Raw genomic sequence first — 25,313 nt, 5'->3', positions numbered from 1 at the left:
GGAGCCAAGCGGCCACTTAGAGAGCTTGTTAAGGTCCATCATCTGCTGACGGATTTGCCGGCGGCTTGAAGCCAAAACTATGTAAATTAAATGCCGGTTAACATAGTAGATACATGTTAGCTGAGCTTAACATAAAGGTCTTTACATAACTCTCCGCTGTTAAGTGCATGTAACATGATGTTCTGCCTGCTTGAGGCAAATATGACGCGTTGTCGAAGACTATGTAAATAAAATGTCAACTAAACTTAACATACAAAACGTTCGCCTCACTCTTAGCTGTTGAGTGTATACATCCCATAGCTGTTAAATTACATAGCATATATTAGCAAAAAGACTATATAACAGTACGTAAAGCGTGCCACAATGGCTAGCTAAGCACAATATGTAAAGCCCTGGCATGCAACTGTTAGACAAAACCTACAAATGTAAACAATGCCTAGCGTGCCATAGAACCCCGTCACTAACAGCTGTTACACGAGACATTTTTCAATAACATCATCTGCGAATGCTAACTGTACTTAATACTTATACTTATTCTAGCAAGCAGCACGCCAGTCAGCCTTTTATTTACATAAACATTTAACATAATGCACAAATGTGAATAACATCTGAACCATAACTGCATTTAGAATACCAGCCAAAGCTGTTTCAAGGCAGATTTATGTAAATAACTTCAACATTAGATAACAAAACCAGAATATGCCAACTTAAGATAACAAACAACGCACTCTCTTTTCTAACAGCTGTTAAGTGACAAATGTTAAGCAACATAAATGCATTACATAGCTATTAAGAAGCATCGAAAACATAGCATTGCAACAAAGCACAGCGACAACTGTTGTGCTATAGTTTTGCAGACCTATTCTCAACAGTACACTGTAGACTTAACATAATGTTAACCGAAAACTGTGAACCGGCCTCTTGAAAAAGTAAAAAAATATGTTTAAAGCTCTTTAATATGTCCTCAAATTGCAGATGTTTTATTAAGAGATCTCTGCTTTGAGGAGCACAATCTTACACTGAATGTAATTAACATCGTCTAAACGAAAATCCAGAACTGAAAGCAAAGCATGCTGATTGCGCTTGCAAATCAAGTTATTCAACAATTCAACAAAATGCAATGCATATATAAATATATATGTATATAAGCAATCATATTAACAAGCTGTCAGATCCCTTGCCCCGCCGTTTGAATACGTTAAATGTTCAACGGACTTTAACAAAACTTGACTAGTGCGGCAAAATCTCCATTAATAATAAGTATGCCACACGCAAAGCGGCTTTTGTTTATGCAACCGAAGCATTTTCAACCCAATATGGCATCGGTTGACTGATTGAGAATATGACTCAGTGCTTAGCTCAGGCACTTTTAAGTGTATGATCTGTCGAAATATAGTTCCTAATGCGTCCTTTCAATCTACATTACATATATGTATAGTATGCATCTATAAAAGTGTTTTGTCTACGCACAGTCCAAAATTAAGAATTATGAAGCTGCTGTTGTAATAAAAATATATGCTATTTTTAATTCAATACAATAAACATTTATATAAACAAAAAAAGGAAGCTGAAATTTGTACATAAGAAAATTTCTATCTCCAAGCTGAGAAATACAAAGTTCAAAGTTTCTATGAAAGAACAACAACAATAACGCAGTCATAAATGTAAGTTTGTCAGGCAAATGTGACGTCAGGAGCCTGTAGAACTCAGTTGTGTGCGCGTCGGACCAACAAGTGCGCAGTCGCCGGTTCAAACGCAGCAGCAATTTAACAACTTTTATATACTTTTGTTGCGTTGGCTTTGTCAACAGTTCGACGAAACCTCCCGAGAAAAGGAAAAACAAAATAAATTGTATAAAATTGATAATATACATTTGATTTTTTTTTTTCTTTAAATAATTTACAACAATAATAGAATAGATCGCGACATGTGTGAGCAGCAGCTGAAGGAGACGCATATTATATCTAATTGGGAAAAACTAGCCCACTTTTGTGACACTTTTTTTTCGGGGGGGGGGGGGGGGAAATCAAGTTCGGAGCATGAGAAAATACTTTGTTATACAACAAAAGTTTTAATCTGTTTTAATTTGTTGTCTTTTATTGTGAATGCTGCCTTTTGCAGTTCTTTGAGAGGGAGAGGGGGGGGGGGTGGAGCTCTTAAATGCTGAGTTTGATGAAAATTGTGGGGAAAACAGTATTATATAGTGGTTTATAATAAATAGTGGTCCGATCCGGACCTAGCTTAAAATTGAGAGACATGGCTATAGCAACTCGGCTATTGATGCTGATTTGGAATATATGTATGTATATAGTTTCTGGGGGTCGGGGATGTCTCCTTTAATGCGCTACACATTTCATGAAAATATTGTTTTTTTTTAGTTATCACATGTGTTTTTGTTATATTATAATATTGATTAGTTTTTTAGGCATCAACGTATTCTATTTCGTCGATTTTGACAGTCTCATCGCTCCCCCCTGAATGATTTGAGCCAGAATCTGGCGGCATCGCAGCCATATCCTCCATGGCGGCCAAACTGGCGGCTCCATCCAAGTACTGAAAACTTCGCATGGTGTTTTGGTTGCTGGGAAAGCGAGACTGGCTGCCCGAGGAGGAGCTGGCTTGATTGGGATGCAATTGTGACATCTCGAGATCTGGACGCTGGTCGCGTGCATGGCGTTGCGTTGCCGGCTGGGCGGAGAATGTTGTTGTTAAAAGTATGGGCGTGGCATCGGCCGTTTGACGCCAAACGGGCGTGGCATAGCTGGCATTGCTGACATTGCTCACACTTCGGTGGGGCTGGCCACGCTGGGATGTGGCTTGGCGCTGCAGCTGGGCGTACTGCGGCAAAGCCTCCAGATCTTGTGGCATATCGCTCGCATCTGCAAATGGAGCAGAGAGCAATCGATTAGTTGACATATTTGCATAGATGGTCAGTTAGTGAGAGGGTGAGAGAATGCGCCCGAGAGCGAGTGTGAGTGGAAGAGAGAGCAAATGTCCCAACAGCTAAAGAGACAAAAGAACAGATATTCAACTGGTAGAGAGACAGAGGAAGAGAGAGAGAGACAGAGAGAGAGAGAGATGAAAGAGAGAACCGGCACCAATGTTTACTACAAATCAGAACTTTTCAAATTGTATACCTTTTTGGTTAATGCGTTCCTTAAATGTGGCTTGCCCTTAGTACCTGTGCATACTTTTGTGTGTGTGCCTGTGCGCGTGTGTGTGTGTGTGTGTTTTTGTATGTGTGTGTGTGTGTGTTGTGTGCATTATCATTGCCTATCGTTTTAACAAAATGCATTCCAAATATTAACTGCGTGTCTCTTTTTGGGAGCACATGTATAGTAGGCAGCATGTGGATCGTATATGGATCGCGTTTTAATCTTATATGTTTACGCTTTTCAATGCGACCAGCTTTTGCGTAACACTTGGGGTGTGGACCGTATGCGTAGATCCCATATTTCAATATGTGTACTTATTGTAGATCGCAAGTAAAATTTACACATTTGGTGTGCCCAGCTCTTGCAATTATTGTGTGTTGCATTTCAGGTGTGGATCGCATGTGGATCCCTTGTTTTAAGTGTTTGCTTACACTTGGCTCTGTTAAATGTGTGGACCGAATGTGGATCCCAAGTGTTTGCGAATTTCAATGCAATTATTTTTCATCACATTTCAAGTGTGTATCGTATGTGTGGATTCTATATTGCAAGTGTTTGCCTAATCGATCTCTGTTTATTGTGGATCACATGCAGATCCTAAGTGATTTTTACAAATTCGGTGTGCCCAGCATCTGCACTTTTCTTGCATTGTTTTATGTGTGTGGATCGTATATATGGATTCCATGTTCTAGGTGCTTGATTAATCGCTTCACAAACTACAGTGGTGAGTGGACCGAATGTGCTTTTGCAATTATCTTGTGGATCGTATGTGTGGATGCCATGTTTTAAGTGTGCATTTAATCGATCTAACTAAATCCAAGTGTTTTAAGCAACCAATGCGCCCAGCTTATGCAATTGTGCATTGCTTTAAGGCGTGGATCGCATTTGGATCCCATGTGGAACGCATGTATTTTTGTGTGCTGCGTGCTTACTACTGGCTAACAATGCGTTGTGTATCGTGTTTGTTGCTCAAAATATGTTAGTTTTTGGTTCTTGTTGTTGTTGTTGTTTTTAGTATATAGAATTCAATGTTAATTTTGGTACAACAGATACATGGATATAGCATATAGAAATATAAAACGAAATACAATTGTGTTCGCCAGTTAAGTATAATATAACTAGGCACACATTAAGAATTTCGAATTAAACATAAAATATATGCGCACAGCCACAAAAAAAAAAAAAAAATAGATGTGTAAATTGCCAATTTTGTACAGATATGCACATCGATATAAAAAGTCAGGAACGTGTGGAACAGCATAACAGCTACGCTCAATTGCCATACTCACTGGCTTCTGAATTGTAGGGCTCCGAATAGAAGGACGTTGCCGGCGGCATTGGATCCGGTGGCACTGAATATTGAGCGGATAGCAATGGCTCGGCATAGATGGGCTCCTGATCGTTTGCATCGTGCGTCGGAGCTGTCGGCAGCGGTGAGTGCTGATGATGATGATGATGATGTTGTTGTTGTTGTTGATGATGATGATTGGCAAGTGTGTAATTGTCGTCATCTTCTCTGCTGTGCGCCGATGCCATATGATTGGCGAGCACACGATTCGATGTATCGGATAATGTTTTCAAATCCTGCATCAGCTGCATAACAACGTCTGAGCATTGTTCGGGCGTTAGCCTGTTGCTGGTTAATTTCTTGATTAGCTTTTTGGCAACGTTATCATCCGATCTCATTGACAATCGCTCCTTTTCCAATATATTGCGATCCGTATCCGACAAAATGCATGTTTCGCGCGGACCCGCACAGCATTTGGAGAACAAATAGCACGCAAAGAACGCGACCACGCTGCAGACCAGAATAACGCCAAAGACAACTGCGATTACCGTCCAGTACGAGATGCCCTTCATCTGTTGCTCTCGCTCCTGTTCCGTATAGAAATTATCGCGATACCATTTCATGGTATTGCCGCCGACACAGCGCAACGTGGTCTGATTAACGCCGCACACCTCGTTCACGTACCGCCGCAAATGCACCTGGCTGGCATTGAAGCATCTGCCCAAACGCTTGCCCAGCTGGCAATAGAGCTCCGAGCTGAGATCATGATCGGTCAGTGTGGGCAGCCACTGTTTGGCATCGTCGCAGCTGCACTCATGATCCACGGTTATGGCGCGCACCTCACAATTGCTAAAGTTGAGGCTATTCGGCTGCGGGTTGCCCAGCCAATTGTTGACGAACGTGCAGTTGGTTCGCTTGCGATGATCCTGGTTCAGTTGCATGGGCGCAAAGTTGCCAAAATGATTGTCCTCGATCGCAATCAGCTCGCCATTGTTCACGTGGATCCAGTTATCGCCCAGATACTTAATCCAATTCCTTTCGAAATACACAAAGACGCTGTGCACCAATATCGCGTCCTCCTTAATCGTATCAATGCTGCAAGTGGAAAATTGAAAGGTTTCAATTAGTTGAGGGGCTTATAGACAACAAAATATATTCCAGCTGGCAAGTTTTGTGCTTCACATTCTAAATACAACTTTTTCACCCATTTTCCGCAAAATCTAGCCGTAACAAAAAAAAAACGTTCGTTCATAATACCTTAGACTCGCATTTCCATACAAGAGCGTGGATTTTGCGAAAAACATTTCAAATAAATTATTAATTTGAGAATTATTTTAAAACCTTTCCGATGGCAAGCAAAAAAGTTGCAAACTTTCACGCGATTTTTCCACACTTGCGGGTGGAATATATTGATGAATATTTGATGTCAGAATGAATGCTCGACTTGGAGATACTAATCTCAACCCTGCGCCAAATTAACGTTACATTCCTTATGCAGCGACTATTCTACTTCTTCTTGATTAACTTCGGTATTTATAGTCCGATCTTTATGAATCTTTTAGGACTTAAATATGATATGCAAAAGTAGGCATATATCAAAGCACATATAGCAAAATTGTCCCAAAAATGAAATATTCTTAGTCTGTGCAGTCTGTACGAAAACCTAGACACCGTAACTAGCTTTAGAATCAAGTGTTCAAATGGATTTCAATTGACATTAGGGAAATGATAAGCGAGAGTACGGACGCATTCATACAGATTGACATACGATAATCGATATCTTATCCTTATCCTAATATCGCATCTTATCGTTATCTTCCTCTCTGACTTAATCTTTATCGCTAGGCGATTCGTATTCGCATCTTGCGCGATAAATGGCATAAGCCTTGTCATAGCTAAATCCCTACTGTTGTCTTAGGCACTCACGTATTCTCCTTGAGCGTCAGCTTGGATATGCCGCTGCCCATGATGGCTTTGCTGTCGATGGTGCCGATCTGGGTGCCTGTGATGGAGACGTGCTCGCTGAACAGTTTGCTGGTGAGGGCCCGCTCCTCGATCTTCCCGATGCGGCAGTTCTCGAAGGCCAGCTGTTTGATGTTGGTTACATCGAAGGCCTGACTCTGAACGCTGCCAATGGTGCAATTGATGAATACGATTTTATTCATCGATACATCGAATCTGTTAATGTGCTCAATGTGCGCGTTTTCGATGTGTAGCTGCAATTGTATAGATTATTGTTATAAAATAGATCCACATTGAATAGGTTAAACTATTTGTTATGCTCACGTTTACGAAGGACTTGAGAATGGGATTAAAGGATTTCTCGTTTATCACCAAGCTGCGTATGTTCGTAAAGTTGCACGACATGTTCATATTGATGAAGGCATTCGAGAACAATACCAACAAATCGCTGTTCTCCACACGTAGCTTGATCTCACCACCTGTCGGAATACAGAGAGAGAGAGAAAGGAGAGAGAGAAAGGGAGAGAGGGTTTTATATCAAATCTGGCACGCAACTGCTTCAAGTATGTCTAATTGCGCCTACTTCATTCAATGAATCCCTTCCTGCAACTTAATTAAAGTGTTTAAGCACAATTATTCACACTTAAAGCTCTGAATTACAGTTTTTTGCCTCTTCTGCTTCTGATTTTACAGTTTAAAGCTTTTCCTAGCTTGCTTTTAGCTTACAGCTGAATAAATGATCAATAATATTAAAGCTCTTTTACATATTCCAATTTTTTTTGCCTTAAGTAATCAAATCTCTAGCTAACAGAATATATCTTGTTAATATTGTCCTTTTTATAGATATTTGAAACTTATTAATAGCATCCTTTTATTTGGAGCTTTAAGTGGCCTTTAAAGCTTTTTTCAACTATCATTTTAGCTCAAAGCTTTCTGTAATAAATACGTTTGAACCTTTTTATTTTTAAGAGCCCTTTACCTTGCTTTTTTGTTAACATTAAAACCTAGTATTGCTCGAGCTTTTTAGTTTTTATCTTGCTTTTTTGTTTCATACTATCTATTCAGAATATTAAAGCTTGCTTAAAGCTTTTTAAAATTCCTCCATACTTCAAAGTCTTTCGAGTTACTTTACATTTAGCAACTAACAACTTAAAGCTTGCACAGCAAGCTTAAAGCTTTCAAATATTTGTATACATATTATATGCTTGAGCTTTTATGTATGATTCAGGGCTTTATCGACTTTGTGTTAATCTGTTTACTAAAAATAATAATTGGTTAACTCACCTGAGAGCGAATAGTTGCGCACAAATACAGAGCTTACGCCGAGTATCTGCAGATCCGGATAGCCAGCCTGATTGCCGCGAAAGGCGTTATCTATCAATTCCACCTGATCATTGCCATTGGGTACATTCGGTCCCTTGACCACAAACCGATTGACGCGATTCTGCTGAAAGAGGCCGCCATGCAGTTCAAATTCCGTTCGATCCGTCAGCGTCAGTTCCATGGCGTTGATATTTGCCGGCACCGAGTACCTACTGTCCAATATGGGCGACAGCTGCGAGCAGAGAGAGAGAGAGAAAGAGAAAGAGAGAGAGATATAGAGAAACTCAGTTGCACAAATTGTGCCCGGCTAGGGGAGAGGCACAGAGACAGGGGCGTGGCAGACCAGACAACACGTCACTTTTTCTTTTTGCATGCTGCTTGTGGCAGATATTTCTATGTGTGCCCTAACAAAGGGTCTTGTGATTCTGTCAAGAGCTTGTGATATTAAGCAAAGGTACCAAATCGATAAATATCGATATACAACAACATAATTTGAGGTTAGTTTGTGATAACATAGTCCGATATGTCGCTTCTTTTTGTTTGAAAATAATATTCGTTTCATTAAAAATCGATAATTATCGATAAACATTTCCTGTGAGGGATTTACGTGTGCTGCCAGGCTAAGTTCTTATTTTAAATGAAATTACCGCATCATCGTTTAATGCCGATAAATGTTCATTTGTGTTTGATAAATCTCTTATAATTTGTGCAAATCGATAAATATCGATATAGAACAACACACATTTTGCTTTTCAAGCTAAAGACATAAACTTGAATATGTGAATACTTTTTCTAATGTGTGAGTTATCGTTCGCTACAAAATCGATAAATATCGATAAGGAACAACACACTTCTGGTAATGTGTGAGTTATTGTACGCTGCAAAATCGATAAATATCGATAAAGATAACATGATATTTTCACTTGTGGCCCATTAATTATTGCAAAATAGCAATTCGTTTGTATTGTTGCCATCGAATTCGATTAATATCGATATATTTTAGCTTTTGGGTGAGGGTATCACAACATGGACTCGAGCTCGTTTCCACTTTGGCGTTTAGTTACTTTTAATGTGGTGCTCCGTTGTCGATGTGACGCTTGACTTACATTTCTGTGCCCGGGTGCGCTTGGTATTATTTTTAAATGTCTGTTGTCGCGACAACAACAACAACAAACACAACGACAACAATTGCAGCTTTGCTGCAGACAACGGCAAGTTGACCGCAACGTTCATTGCTCCAGCCCCAACAGCGACGTTGCACGAATGTGTGCGAGAGCAATTTTCTTATTAAATTAAAGGAAAATAGTTTGACTTCCAAGTGCTGGGGTGACAGCAACAACAGCAACAACAACAACAACAATAGCAACAATAGCAACAACAATGTGCTGGTTGTTGGACTCGAGTCTCAGATGGCAAGTGCGACTTTTTGTACCCTTGCATAGGGTATTAAAATGTCGTCATCGTATGTGTAATGCTTAGCTGGAGACATCTCCGATCGCATATAGCATATTTATATTCTAGATTAGCTGCCGAGTTGATTTGCTAGGTCCGTCTTTCTGCTGCAGTCAGTGCATATATCGAAACCAGATGGATCATAGAACTATATCTTATAGCTGTCATGGCAACGATCGGTCGAAAAGTAGGTTCGATTAGTGTCTCTTTAGAGATATCTTGACCCAACTCCACATTTACAAGTTTCCCTATGCTTATCATATATACTATATGTAAAATCTTAGCTTCATCGGACTACTTGCCATAGAAACGATCGGTCGAAAATTAGGTTCTATGGAAAACTTTTTTGCTCATCAAGTTATCTTGACCAAACGTGGCATTTCCCCCATGCACATGCAAGATCTTATCGACATCGGACCACTATATGATAAGCTCTCTCAGGAACAATCGGTCGAGGATTAAGTTCATGTATGAACGACTTTTTTGTTTATTAAGATATCTGGACCAAACACGGCATTCACTACTTAGTTCAACAATGCTGCTTATATTTGAGCCAAATCTTATCAATATCGCACTACTATATCATATAGCTCTATGGGAAGAATCAGTCGAAAAATGGATTTTTGTATGGCAACATTTTCTGTTTTCCAAGAAATAAACATAATTCGTTTAATTTATGATACATATTCTTATTTTCAAGAAGAAACGCCTGAGTTTATAAACTCTTGGGTCAATTTGTAAATTCCTACTAATAATAAAATATATTTATTTGTTTAGTTATTAAAAGCACAGCCAACGGAAGGTTTCCATATTCGGAAATTATTTTCTTTTATTTTACTCCCAAATTTATTTTTCCGCTGGGCAGACGTCCGTTCTTTAGACCGGATGCGAAATCTATTAATATTATTTTTTATTATTACAAGACACGCACACACTGCGAAAATGGAATTTCACAAAAAAAGCAAGACCAAAACGGTTGATCGTAACATATGTTATGTTACATAATTATGTTATGTGCTATGCGCTGTTAACTTTCTTTTAACATGCATTCTGCTGGCCTCAGCATAGATCGCAATCACTTGCAATCAATTTAGATAATCTTATGATACACACTATCTCTCCCTCTCTCTCTCTCACACACACACACACACACACACATACACGACTCAGCTATGCAAAGTTATTGTTGGAAATTAGTCGGGAGGAGCTGGTCTACGTGCAAAGTTAAATGTCTGCTTGGCTTCCGCATAATTGTCGTAAATCCAACTGTGCGTCGCCCGCCATATTTGGTTCACAATTGCAAAGTGAATAAAATAGGGGGCGGAGCGGTGCGGGGCGGGGCGACACATTGTTATACAAGAACATGCAGCTGTTACTTTGATCAACGGTAAACGGGCTCCAAGCCCAGAGATAAGACCGTGACAGTTTACCTAAACAACGCTAATAAGCCATTTAAAATAATGATTAATATGTATTTATCTATATATATATATACATATGGGTCCCCAAGAAATATACATATGTACATATACCGATTAATATTGAGTGTTCATAAAATTAATTAATAAAACGTATATATGTATGTATATAGTTCCTCGAGGTCTCCACATTTTCCGATTTAAGTTAGGAACTTTAGTAATTTACTATATCTGATCTATTCATGGTATTTTACCGATTTATATAATTATATATACATAAATAACATAATGTATGTATATATATATACGCTCACATATGCATGTAGTTCCTCGAGGTCTCCACTTTTTATACCCTTGCAGAGGGTATTATAATTTTGTCGTGAAATGTGTAACGCATAGAAGGAGACATCTCCGACCCCATAAAGTATATATATTCTTGATCAGTATCAACAGCCGAGTTGATATAGCCATGTCCGTCTGTCCGTCTGTCTGTTTCTATGCGAACTAGTCTCTCAGTTTTAAAGCTATCTTTATGAAACTTTGCAGAAGTCCCTCTTTCTGTTGCACGCAGTTCATATGTCAAAACCAGCTGGATCGGACCACTATATCATATAGCTGCCATAGGAACGATCGGTCGAAAAGTAGGTTCTTGTATGAAAAACATTTTTGTTTATAAAGTTATCTTTACTAAACTTGGTATTTATTAGTTTTACTACGTTCCCCATATATATGCAAAATCCTATTAAGATCGGACAACTATATCATATAGCTGCCATAGGAACGATCGGTCGAAAATTAAGTTTTTGTATGGAAAATTTTTATGTTTTTCAAGATATCTTGACCAAACTCGGTACTTATTAGTTTTACTAAGCTCCCCATATATATGCAAAATTCTATTCAGATCAGGCAACTATATCATATAGTTGCCATAGGAACGATCGGTCGAAAATTAATTTTGTACGGAAACCTGTTTTATTTTTCATGATATCTTAACCATACTCGGCATTAACTATTTTCCCTGTGCTTCTTAGATACGGGCAAAGCACTATAAGCATTTTGAAAAGGTTGGGTCTGCAAGGGTATTAAATCTTCGGTGTGCCGAAGATAGCACTTCTTTCTCGTTCCGATTTAAGTTAGAATATCTAGATAAGCATTATCTGATCTAGCCGACTTATACACAGTTATAAAGCTTATACAGGACCTTAAATCGAATTAGATACAAATAGCCTCAACTATTTATTTGGATAATAATTTTTTATGCCGAATAATCCGAAATCGGTACAAATATAACTTATAGTTATATTTGCTCTATAAACAAATATTTGTATTTTATTTGACCAATTATTCCAATCTATCGGAAGTATATGGCATAGAAAGACATAAATCCGACAACATATCTCTCGCCGCGTACATTACCCGGACTCATATCTGACGAAATTATGACGTCTTATTATGACAACCAGGAGACTAAAATCGTGGCCATTAACAGTTCCATTTTCGGGATATTTATTTAATGGACTTTTTACTTGTTTTCCAATACATACGTATTGATTAACCAGATATATTAAAGGCTACATTTTTATGTCAAATTAAAGTCAATAATGAATCATAATAGAGCGAGAGAGAGAGACACAGAGAGAGAGAGGGAGAGAGAGAGAGAGAGAGAGAGAGGGAGAGCGAGAGAGGGAGAGCGAGTATTGCACAGTCAGTTGCACCTGACTTGATTTATTTTCTTTTCTGCCCCATTCGTTCTTTTTCTTTTTTTTGCGCTCCCCCCACTTGTGCTTGCGGTACAATTTTGTTGTTGCTGTGGTCTGCGCGCAGCTGCGACAATTTCCAGAAGTCGCCGCGACGCAACAATTGTTGCCCACCTCTCTCTCGCTGTCGACCCCACCGCCGCCGCGACTAAACACACACTTGCCCGCACTTTGCGTCTTTCGGCTCGCGCCCCCTTCCCTCCCCTCCCCACCTCCTGCCCTCACCCTACCTCTTCGCTCTTGTACATGTATTCTGCATATATTTTCAGACATTTGCGGTTTATTATTGTTATTATTCATATTAATGTGGCTGCAGCTATTGTTTGTTTGTTTGTGTGTGTCTGTGCGTGTCCCCTCGCCAGCCCCCGCCCTTCTTCCCCTTGCCCGTCTGTTGTTGTTTTATTGCATTTACTTTACAACCCATCACTCAGCTTGCGATTGGCTTTGCTTCGGGCGCAATTTCTTTCAATTGCTCCAGTTTTTTTTTCTTACTCTTCTTTTATTTTTTTTCTGTTTTCTTCTCATCTCGTTTTCGTTTCTTCCAAAGCGGAAATTTCAATTAAGTTCTGCTTGTTATCTTTCGATGGAGCAACACTCACCGCGGATTAGCTGTAAACTTGCATATATCAACTTTTGAGGGCTTTACATACATACATATGTATATATGTTTGTTGCATGTGTATATATCTGTATATGTATGTGTGTATATGCATGTGTATAAATGTATTAGGGCCCACTTGTAAGGCACAATCTATATTTAGAGAACTTCTCTGTGCATTTGTGTGCTTTTAACTTTGTCTACTTTTTCTGCTTCTTCCTCTTCTTCTTGTCCCACCGACTGCACTTTTCCTAATTTTCCAGCGCATTTTTTGTCGCCGTCGCATTTATATTTAGAGCCCAGCAACTGGAAGTTGTGTAAATATATACATACATACATATATACATATTTATATATTTATATATATGTATGTATATAAAGAGGTTTGTTTGGCGGGCGGGTTGCGGGGCGCTGTGGGCGGAAATAGCAGCCGACATTTGGCTGATATATGTTTATATACATATGTATGTATGCGTGTATACATGTATGTATGTATATAAATAAGCCAAACTGAAAATCAATTTAAAATAAATTATGATGTGCATTTGCGTTGAAGATTTTCGCGGCACATGGTGAGAATATTTTACAGTTTTCTTGAGGAACAACAACTTACGCACGACGCACGCACGCACACACACATATACATACGCACACGCACACACACACGCTCTCGCCCATATGTGTGCCGCATGGCGTGGCAGGATTTTCCAATTGCCGAACGCACAGCAAGCGTCTGGCCAGCAAATCGTCCGTTTTTCATTCTTGTTTGTGGCTCACGTGCGCGTATCTGACAGATACCATTGTATCTAGAAGTCTACGTGAGGCAGAGATTGTGTGCATTGTCCAGCAGTACGATTGCCCAGCCCCGATAAGCGAGCGGGTCTTGTGTATCAAGCAAACATTTCCCGATCATTCTTTGTATATATGTATGTATAATATATGTATACATATATTCCTATATCTCCTCGCCTTTGGCCAGGGGAATATTCATGAAACGTCATTTCTTGGGCTTATCTTATCGAACTTCGAACTTGAAATTCGAGTGATAAATATAAAAAAGTATTAAGAATGTAAAGTAAAAATTGCATCTGTAACATCTGGTAAAATCCACCTACACGGGTGGAAAATGAACGAAAATCGATTGTTTGCAAAAAAAAAAAAAAAAAATAACAACAGTCGAGCAATGCCTGGCAATATTTTGCATATGAATCATAGTATTTAAAGTCTTCGAGCATATTAGCTATGTGCAGGGTATTTCGAGTGCGTAAGGTAAAATCAAATGAAAAGATCAGAATTTGCAAATCAATTGAAAATGTTTTTTAAATTGAGGAATTGAATTGGAATTTAGGTTATATTTTATGGCACTTCGTTGACTTAACGAAATATCTATAGTTTCTTCTATAACATACAGATTATAAATAGGAATGTGCCATAAATCGCAATTGCCATTAGACCCAAGTCTAGGGGCTTGGTGTATACAAATCATAAATTTGGGTGCTTGAAGATGATTTTAGAGCATGCAAATGGATCTATAACTAGACTAAAACCGCATATACCTATATCTGCATGTAAATATGTACATATGTGTATATTCAAATTGTAATTCAAATTGATATCTATGCAAATGAAACATCTGGAGGCCGCTTGCATTCTGTTGCACCTCCCGCCGGGGTGGAGGGGAGGAGAAGTCCAAAGACTTGTTTGCCACTTGATGGATTTTTTAGTAGCTCTCGTGCCCATTTCCCATTTCCATTTCAATTTCAATTTCCACTCGCATTTGGTTTTAAGTAGTTTTAGTACCCATTTCAATGGTATTTAAACAGTCATTCCTAAAACAAACACACAGAGAGCGAGAGAGAGAGAGAGAGAGAGGGAGAGAGGGAGAGCGAGCGAGAGACACACAAACACACACACATGCATTCGCCTTCCAAACAATTTTCCCGTCTCACTCTAGAGTGCGTTGCATGTTATTTATGTGCCTCGCATTGGAAAACTGAACATTTTGTTGATTTCAAAATGTGGAAAAACTTGTGCGTTCACTAAGTGTGTATTTCGAACATTTTGATACCCTGTAGATATTAGAGCACAATTAACGCTAGTTTATTTCATATTTTCGATATAGTTATCGGGCGTTTCAATTAGATCGATAAATATCGATTTGTCATGCGGTTTTTAGCGGAACTGTAAGTGCTCGAGAACGGAAATTTGCAAATATATAAAACTTTTTTTGTATTATACAAACGAGCTTATTTATCTTCCTTATACTGTTATCTGCTCTCATTATATCATTATGAAAAAAATATCGATAAATATTGATGCTGAGACTTGGCTTTTGAGTACGCACAACTTACAGATTATAAGAAGCATCAAATTATCAAATTTACAAGGCGAACAAGTTTATTAAACATTTTCGATACGATAGTTATCGGCCGTTTTGACAACATCGATAAGTATCGGTTTGCCTTGCGGCTTTTAACGTCATTTATCTCGGAATTGTTAGAGCTGGAGAATTGATAATTTATAACATATTCAACATTTTATCAGCTTCTCTCATTTTCATATTATCGATAAATATTCAAAGGGAAACTTGGCTTTTTAGTGAGCATAACTAGAAGATTATAGGAGCTCGAAGAGGTATTATAAGAGTATACAATTTAGTATGTGGGTTTTCTTAAGAAATAAACAGATTAAGAATATTTGACTTTTCGGTTAGCTTGTTGCTCGCTCCGTGACTTGGTTATGACTTGGCTCTTTGAGCGTAACTAGAATAACTACAACTAGAAGTAGACACCAAAATTTTGATGCCTCCTCTTGTCTCAGATACAGATACAGACATAGATATCGATATAGATACAGACACAGATACAGATACAGGTGCAGAAACAAATACAGATTCAGATACAGATACAGTATATACAGATATATATTAACAACCCTTTGACTTATATTTTGTACTCACAGTAAACTCTCCCTGAAACAATCGTTGATTGTTTCGTTAACTTTGCACATTCTCCGCAATATGCAATGAGCGTGTGTGTGCGGTAGTGAGGAGGAGGGAGGGGGCTATGGCGGATAAGCCGAGCGTTTTATAGTACATACATTTTAAGCTATCTATAAGATGCCGACACACACACACACACACACACACACACAATCACACACATCAGCTGTCACGCCATTCGAGCGACAGCAGCAATTGGCTGCCGCCACGCCCACTTCCGGTTAAACGCCCTTGCCTCGATTTAGTTAAAAGTTATAGTTAAATTTATCAGCAGCAGCAGCAGCAGCAAAATGCATCCGGAAGCAGGCGGCGACAACAACAACAAAGGCGAATCGCGCCCCAAAACTTGCAGCAGACAGAAGAACCGAAGATAGACAACAGAGACACGCACACACTCACACCTGCCTTACACCTGATTCATTAACATAACCAGTTGAACTGGTTGTTTTATTGTTCTTTTGAGCTGGTTCGTTTTGCCCGTTAATTGCCCGCCCGCTCTGTGAGTTTATTTACGTTTTCAATCTTTGACAAACGAGTGCTCACAACTACATGAAAGTACATATATATATATATATATAGTTATACAAATATATATATATACATATGTATATGCAGACAAAATTTGCGTCCACTTGCCAAAAGTCTGTGGGCAAAGACAGCATAACAATGCGTTCCATTAAAGAGGCAACTGTTCCGATAATATGTACAAATATATGCACACATTGTGCACACAGGCGGCACTCGCTATAACGCACCAATCATAAATGGTTATAGTTTACGAGATCAAGAGGTCAAAAAAAAAAATGAATAAATGAGAAGTCAAGTTCAGCTTCACTTTATTTGTTTTGTTTTCATTTCATTTCGTTTAACTTGTTTTTTTTTTCACATTTGTAAGCGGAATATTCGCATTAGCGTGAAATTGCTGTAGAATTTGCTATTGGGAACACTTTTAGCACAAATGGAACGCGTATTGGGAACTGTTCTAGATGCGTTCTAAACAAAATTCAATTCAATTGGGAACACTTACCGATTTGTTATGCGCATAGTCGCATATGACCGTTAGGCCGTGACAATGGCAGGGTATGCATATGCTCTGCGGCTCCCACTCGCCCGCATCTCTGCTGCCCCGGTTGATGATGTGAACAGCAGCAGCATCGCCAGCCAAGTGCAGACAGAGAAAAACCCATGTCCACATGATCGTGGCTTTGGCGCTGTTCACACTGCTGGAGGGGGGCAACCGCTTCTTCATGTTGACTTATCTCTTCCTTTGACTGTTCTGTTTTCTGAAGTGTGTCCGTCTCTCTGTGCTCTGTGCTGGGTGTTGTTGGGGTTTGGAGTTGAAAAAATTCGTTGTTTATCTTCTTCTTCTTTTTTGTCTCGTTGTTGTTGCTGTCTTTTGTAGATTTTGCACTTTTGCTACCGATTGATTCACAGCTTGCTAATACACATGCATGCACAATGTATACATATGTTTATATGTGTGTGTGTGTGTGTAAGAATTTCATCAGAGTCAAAATCTTCTTTTGCACATATACTATACACATTAATGTTGCTCGTCATCAACAAAAATATTTTTTTTATTCAACACAAAAAAGAATAAGAAAAAAAAAGTTTTGAATTCATAAACTCGTTAAAAAAAAATACTATTTTTTGGTCGTAGCAAACAAGACGCTCGTCAACCCAACTGCTGCACACAACCGTTCGTCGCCGAATTTTCAATAACACTGAACGCGATCAACAGTCGTCGCTAGTTGAAGTCAGAACTGGCCGACGCTCTCTCTCGCTCTCTCTCTTCAAACGACTACCTATGCATTCGTCGTGCGTGCGTGCGTCAGTGTGAACGAAGCAGCGCAGCTAGCAGGCAGCATTTAGTTTTAATGTTTCTTTAGCTGATCCCATTTAAGCTCTCAAATGGCTCTCCTGCTCGCGCTCTCTGACTTTTTTTTCGATGCCATTCATGTAATGGCTCTCTTGAAATCAGCTGAGAGCTGTCTGATTCTTAAGTTTTCTTATGTTTTCTTTTCGTTATGACAAAGAATAGCAAACCACACAAGTACAACTTTTTGTGTATGTGTGTGTTTGTATAGGGACATGTTTGTTCATGTCTGGCGATTTTTGTAAACCGTTTGATAAGAGATTCATCAATAAGCAACTATATACATACATATGTCCATACATTTGTATATAACATGTACATATAAAAGAGTTTGTACTTATACTTCCCTTTGGTTGGAAATTTAGCACATATGTATGTATGTATGTACATAGATACAGATAAAAAACTTGTACACAAACGAGAAATTAATCGAATTTTATTTATAGGCTATTATCATATATTAAAATTTTGTAAATTGAAAAGTGGGTTCTAAGTGGAAATTATTTATAACTCATGCGGTGCATGCCATAAACTGTCTCAGAGAACAGTTTAAGGGTATTTCAATTGGGTGACATACATATGTATGTATGTATGTATGCATGTATGTACATATGCATGCATGTGTGTGTGTGTGTGTGTGTGTGTGTGTGCCCCTGGCCGTAACTTAATTGCAGCTATTTAGAGAGTCTGAGACCCATTGGCAATATCTGCTTAGGGTCTGTGTAAGTGGAGCGCGCGACTTGGCAATCAATTTGCGTTCCATTTGCTGTGACTCTGGCACTAGGCAGCGGATGTTGCCCCCCCCCCCCCCCCCTATCTGCCTCTCTTTCGATAAACCATTGCAACTGTCAATGCGGGCTCAACTGTTCCCACCCCTTACGTACACCCCTCCAGCGTTTTGCTGCCTCAATTATTAGATCATTGAATCGGTGATTCAAGCATTTCAATTGTTTATTTTGGCTATTACTTTGTTTCTCTGCTAAAGTTGTAAAGGCATTGATAACTTATGTATGTATGTATATAGACTTGTCTGCACGTAGACCTGCACGAACCGAACTTTGCAGTAGATTTGTTCGCCACAGTTGTAAATAAAAAATAGCTCCATTCTACATGAGCTAAGCATAAAAATGGAATCAGTTCACTTTTTAGTACATATGTATATATTTAGACTTCTGAGTCTTATATAAATAAAAAAAATTACAAAAAAATATTCTTGTCTAGATATGTATTTAATTCGTAATAACTCGATAACCGTTCGTTCGTTTATTTTGTTCGTCTAAATACTGGACTGTTACCGTTAAATACGTGTAGCGCCGGGTAATTTCTGCTAGAAATATTTAAAAACATAAACAATATACGTACATATATCGACGTTGTTTTTTTTGTTAAAGTTACTGTATACGACGCGCAGCGCCGGGTAATTTCTGTTAGAAAAATTTTAAAACACAAGGAATATGGCTTGAGCTCGTATTGAACCTAGAAGTTTCACATGTTTCTTCAACCAGCTGAAATTCTGTTCGAAATTTGTTGGATGCGCTTCGTCAGGTGGTAAAGTTCAGCTGGGTCTCGCGTCTCTGTCGCACTTTATTGAATGCACGAATGAATGAATGAATGCATGAATTGTGGCGGCCTGCAACTTGTTGTTGTTTTATCCATTCATTATTTTTTATTTTGCTGCTCTACATTGAGCTCCATTTGTGCGGTCGCTCGGTTGGGCATCGGGTCGGGTCGGGTCGGGTCGGGCTTTTGGGTTTTGGGTCTGGGTCCAATTGCACGCGCGTTGCGTTCGAAGTAGATACATACATATGGATGCAAACGTGTTTCCCACAGGTAGCACACACGCACTCACACACACACACGCACACATACACACATTCCCCAGTTGGTTGCTAGCGTTTGTTGCTGTTCACGTGTTTGCCCTTTGGAGCTGGGGCGGCGCACACACACACACGCCCGACACACACACCCGACACACACACCCGACACACACACACGCACGCCCTTTGTTTTGCTGCCCATTTCGCTGGAAAATTGTGATTCTTTCATTTTCATTTCTCTTTTTTTCGGGTATTGTTTTATTTGCCTTCAATGTAAACGCGCGCAGTTTGTTTGCTCTCTCGATCTGCCCCCACTGTCCGCCCCTCAAACCCTCCCTCCCTAGCTTATCGTCCATAAGTGCTGGGACGAGTGGTTGATAAGAGTCAGCACACACACATACACACACACACACACACACATACACACACACACACACACACACACACACACACACACACACACACACACACACACACACACACACACACACACACACACACACGCAAAACAATTGCAGTTGGAGTCACCCCACAATTGGAAGCCAAAATACGATCGTCGATATCTTTCCCCGTTTCGAAGCAATAGATAATATTTTTTTTTATCGATATGCTGTATTTTGAGCAAGTTTATAAGGTTTTAAGAGCTAGAGGCTACAAATTCCATACCAAATTATTTTACAGCTATCATTATACCCCGCCTTTGCCCCATAGCTAGCTGTAAATCGATCAATTAGTTATATTGCTGTTTATCCTTTTTGAGCATATACGAATATTGTATAGCACACTAAGATCTAGTGCTAAAATTTGCATTCAAGATTGGCTAAGAAACAGAAAAGTTATTGAAGAAAAACTGTGCGCATATTGCAAGAATTTCAATAAATGTACGTATGTACATACATACATACACATGCATACACATATAACGGTAGCCGACGATTAGATATTAAACAGATTACAGAAGATAATAATTACATACATACATACTTATTGAATTATTTTTAAGCTATGTAACAGTACATAAGCAACTCCTCGCGTATGTATGTATGTATGTATGTATGTATATGCATGTGTGCGTATATGTTTGCACGTGTGTGTGTGTGTGTTTATTGGGCTGATCTAGCCCACTCGAGCACATGCACATGCATGTACGCTGCAGACTAGCTAAAACATACGATCCCACACACACATACACACACACACATACACATTCACATACACAGACACAGACACACGCATACAATGAGTCACCTGCTGTGTGAGGGCGCGCCACTACGTGCTCTTTACCGCCCGTCCCGTTGCCGAACCCACAAGCCAAACGCACAGACGTGACTTTTCTCAGCTAGAGCGAAGGAGAGCGCCAAGGTTAAAGCGTGAGAGCGGACCGTGTCGGGCAGCCTTTGAAGCTGCGTTCTGATTGGAATACAACGGCACTAGCTCAACTGGATTCTTATGGGGATAGACCACGCTAACATATCAATGTGAAATCAGAAATTATAAAACAATAAAAAATAGTATCAGAGAATTGCTTTTGATGAATGATAAGTTAAAATTCCGCTCACCATATACAGTAAACACTTACTTATTTTCAAATTGTTTACGATAATTCAGTGATAACGTTTTCCCTAGTCAAATTAATTAGTCAACCATAGTTATGTGATTCAATAGAGTACCCACACATATATATCTATCTGTAGAACTGTTTATCCTGACTGACTGATTGATGACCTGAATGACTGATTGAATGAATGACTGGCAGACCGACTGACTGACTGACAAACTAATTGACCGAATGACTGACAGGCTGACGACTGACTGATTGAAGGAATGACTGACTGACTGACTAAATGACTGCTAGGCTGACGATTGACTGACTGACTGATTGATGACTAACGCACAGCCCAAACCATAAGAGCTAAAAAGCTGACATTTTCTCGGTAGGACAAGATTTTAATAAATGCCACCCGCATGTGTGGAAAAATCGCGAAAAACGTTTGTATGCAACTGTTTTGTTTAGCATCCGATTCGCCACAAACTCATTTTCGAAGATCTATGTTCAAATTCACGTGTGGCATGTTTCAAACTTTTCGCAAAATCAATACCTTCTAGTTTTTGTCGCCCATTGGTGGGTGAAGTTTAACGTGAAATTCATTTCCAAGGATCTTTGTCTTCACAAATCATTCGAGTCGTCCTTCACACCTTTCGTAGAATCGAAGCTTACTTTGGGCCTTTATGCGATGGACTTTAAAACAAATGTTCAAAAAGAGTCCGTTTTTCAAGGCCGAGAAAATGGGTGAAGAAGATGTATCTAAAATGTTAAGCACAAATTTTGTCACGGGCAATGCCGGATAATGCCCGCTATATAATTATATAATTATTGCAATATTCCAATTGATTATTTATTGTTTGTATGAGCTCATCTAATGCCTGTTCCACTTCTTTTGTGCTTGCAGCTCGCAGTCAAATGAGCGTCAATTTCTGAAGGATTTCATTAGCGGCGCGCCCGGCTCCTCGGGCGCTCGTCTGGCCGCCTGGCTGCAGCCGGAATCGCGACTGGATCCCAATAAGTGAGTAGCTGTTGATAATCCTTAATAGCCAACTAATATCGACTCTCCACTCCCTAATCCGTTCACAGATGCGAGCTGAACACGATAACGGAGCCGCTGCGTTATGGCTGGCCCACCCAGGTGACGGTCACGATACGGGATCAGTATGGAGATGCTGTCCTGGTGCCGGAGCTGAAGGTTGAGATAAAGGCGATACCGACGGGACCGGATCGCAGCGGGGGAATGGGCGGCAATCAGAAGATGCGACGCACCTCCTATGCGGACGAGGGCGCCAATGCGAACGGGCACAGTCTGGGCGCCCAGCTGGGCGGAATGGCGCCGCCGCCGCGCCTCAACTATGAGGCGACCACCAAGGAGAAGATGTGCTTCAAGGCGATCACATTCATGAAGCCCTACACGAACTATTCGTTCGAGGAGCTGCGCTTCAGCAGCCCCATCCAGACGCGCACCACGGAAGCGCTCAATGCCCAGGACATGGAGGATGGCACCTTCAGTGTACACTGGACGCCCAATTCGGTGGGCGGCTACTGTTTGGCGGTCACCATCGATGGCATACCACTCGAGGAGGTCTATCGCGTTGAGGTCAAGGAGGGCATGCTGCCGCCGCCGACGCAGCGCTCCAGTGCGACGCGCCGGCCGCAGGCGCCGAGCAAGCTGCGCCGCTTTCAGGCCCAGCACAGTGCCGGGCTGCGCATACGCTCCCATCCGACGCTGCAGTCCGAACAGGTGGGCGTGGTGCGTCTAGGCGGCATCATATCGTTCATTGACGAAATCGAAAACGACGACGGCATCTGGCTGCGCCTCTCAACCGAATCCATACGCCAGCACTGCACCATGGGCTGGTATCCGACCGAGGCCTGGTGCCTGCAGTTCAATCAGCACTTGACGCGCACCCTGCTCCAGCCCGTTACCGATGGCACGGCCGCCAAGTCTGGCAGGTCCGCAAAGTCGGCGACAGCTGGTGCAGCTGGCGGCGAGCTGGCGGAGGCGCCGCCCAGCAGTCCCAGCGGCAGCAATGCGCACAGCCCTAGCAGTCCCGGTCGCAGGCACAGCAAATCCCCGACAGAGCGTAAAATCTTTGAGCCCGCTATCGCGTCCAGCAGCTGCTCGACGAATCCGTTTCTGCTGCCCGCCAAGTCCAACGAGCAGCTGGACGCGGACAGCACGCTGGCGTCCGCCACGACGGAGCTGCTGCCGGCCAATCTGGGCTCGGCGCTGGCGGGCGTTGTGGGCGTTGTGGGCGGCGGCGCCATCAAGCTGCAGGCGCTCCAAAAGTGGTTCAAGGGCGATCCCAGCGAGCCGCCCGCCACAGATCCCAGCCAGCCAGCCAATCAGTCGACCTCGGCCTCGGCGTCGGCGTCGTCCCCGCCGCTGGCCGCCGTCTCTGTGCGGGAGCTGGTCCGGGCAATGGGCGGCCCGGAGACGCCGCCGCGCGGCAATGGCAACTGCCGCGAACAGGAGCCGAGCTCTGCGGATGCCGTCTGCGATTTTGACATAGCCAGCGTGCGGCGCATGAACTTTACGGCCAGCCAGACGGCGGCGCTGCTGTCGACGCCGAAGCATACGCCGCGGCGTGCCGCCCAGCCGGCCGCCAGCGAGGCGGAGCAGCAACAGCAGCTGGCACAGCTGGAGGATGAGCTGAGCGTGCTGCAAATAACGACGACAACAAACGCGGCCAGCGAAACGCAAAGTGAGCTGCAAATTGGCGGCGCAGACGCCGCTGCTCCAGCGGCTTCCAATTCGAGACGCGGCCATGCAATGGGCCCCATAAAGCGTGCGATGCCCCCATCCTTTGCGGAGAGCATTCGTGCGGTATTTGCCGCCCTGCTCTGGCACGAGGGCGTCGTCCACGATGCGATGGCATGTGCGAGTTTCCTTAAATTTCATCCCGGCCTGCCCAAGGAGGGCGCCACAGTGATGACGCGTCGCGATCCGAACGATGCCCGGCTGCAGCTGTCCCGGGAACAGAAGGCCCAACAGCGCCATTCGGTGGAGGTGGCTAATGCCGGTCACTATCTCAATATACGTCCCTCGACCCTCGAAACGCTCGCCAAGAGCGGCAACTGTTCGCTGCACAATCGCAGCAAGCATCGCAAAGCAGCCGCCGCCAATGTCGCCGCCGCCGCCGCTGGAGAGGATCAGACGATGTCGCAGCAGCAGCAGCAGCTGCAGCCGTTGCCGGAGCTGGTGAGCGTTTTGCCGCCGGCTCTGCGCTGCTTGGTATATCTCTGGGAGCAGATCTGTGCCGGCTGCGTACACATTGTCCAAACGAATGGGCTCGAGCAGCGCGAGCCGCGTCTCTTGTCGCCGAACGGTGCTCGGGATGGCGATCCGGATGCCAAGGGCGATGGCAAGGGCAACGGTGATCTGGGCGGCGACAGCAAGGATCCCAGCAAGAAGGGTAAACGCAAGAAAAAGGACGACGGCAGCTGGTGCGAAATCTGCGAACTATTTCTGCCCATGCCCGTCACATATCATATGCGCATCGCCCATCCCGGCTGCGGCAAGTCCGCCAAGGGCAAGGGCTACAATTCGGTGGGCATCTTCTGCGAGGGCTGGGCCGGCAATTGCGGCGAGGGCGGCAAAGGCGCCTCCAGCTGGTTCCTCATGTGCGACGCCTGCCGCGACAAATATCTGGCGAGCAGTCGCAGCGCCAACAATGTCAACGCCGCCGCACAGCAAGCCGCCAATGCAGGTGAGTGAATCCATGAATTTGAATAGTTCTTCCCAATTATTCTCTTTTGTGCGGCATTCGTAAACGTTTTCGACGACCGACTGTTTTATCAACGCACAGCCAAAATATCGTTAAAGCTGAAATTCTTACTCTAATTATTTGATTTTTGGCGTTTTCACCTGCATCTGCCTGTCAGTCAGTCAGGCAATCAGTCAGCCAGCCAGTCTGACTGTCAATCGCTCAGTTATTCTGTCAATCACTCAGTTGGTTAGTCAGTCAGTCAATCTGTATGTTAACCAGTCAGTCAGTCACTCAGTTAGTCAGTCAATCATTTAGTCAGTCAGCCAGTCAATCTCGCTGTCATTTGGTCAGTCAATAAATCAGTCAGTCAGTCAATCAGTTAGTCAATCAATCAGTCAGCCAGTCCATCT

At 41.9% G+C, this 25,313-nt stretch overlaps 2 protein-coding genes across 3 annotated transcripts in view; one reads left to right on the top strand and one right to left on the bottom strand.

The window, feature by feature from the left end:
- Positions 1-25,313, top strand: part of hiw (highwire) — a 61,575-nt gene that overhangs the window by 26,267 nt on the left and 9,995 nt on the right. For both annotated transcript variants that reach the window (XM_064699063.1, XM_064699062.1), the window contains 2 exons: positions 22,095-22,208; positions 22,277-24,903. In XM_064699063.1, coding sequence (XP_064555133.1) covers positions 22,095-22,208; positions 22,277-24,903 — 2,741 coding nt within the window. The remainder of the gene's footprint in view (positions 1-22,094; positions 22,209-22,276; positions 24,904-25,313) is intronic.
- On the bottom strand, positions 1,869-17,654 carry be (ben). Its single transcript, XM_064699064.1, has 6 exons — positions 16,979-17,654; positions 7,687-7,957; positions 6,727-6,881; positions 6,367-6,656; positions 4,442-5,535; positions 1,869-2,879 (listed from the first exon to the last, which is right to left on the bottom strand). Exons 1-6 carry the CDS (start codon positions 17,198-17,200, stop codon positions 2,422-2,424), a joined length of 2,490 nt encoding a protein of 829 aa, XP_064555134.1. The 5' UTR covers positions 17,201-17,654; the 3' UTR covers positions 1,869-2,421.

This window comes from Drosophila montana, unplaced genomic scaffold (assembly GCF_035044405.1).
Source record: "Drosophila montana isolate Dmon_TW-CO22-7 unplaced genomic scaffold, ASM3504440v1 contig_787_1, whole genome shotgun sequence".
NCBI lineage: Eukaryota > Metazoa > Arthropoda > Insecta > Diptera > Drosophilidae > Drosophila > Drosophila montana.
This window is presented reverse-complemented; position numbering and strand designations above follow the sequence as displayed.

What these genes read in the sequence shown, in the direction of transcription:
- be (XM_064699064.1), bottom strand. Translation starts at nt 17,200, where the DNA reads ATGAAGAAGCGGTTGCCCCCCTCCAGCAGTGTGAACAGCGCCAAAGCC. An exon ending in ACTATGCGCATAACAAATCG is followed by an intron (nt 7,958 to 16,978) that starts GTAAGTGTTCCC and finishes CTCTGCTCGCAG; the next exon opens with CTGTCGCCCATATTGGACAG. An exon ending in CTGACGCTCAAGGAGAATAC is followed by an intron (nt 5,536 to 6,366) that starts GTGAGTGCCTAA and finishes TTCCACTTGCAG; the next exon opens with CATTGATACGATTAAGGAGG.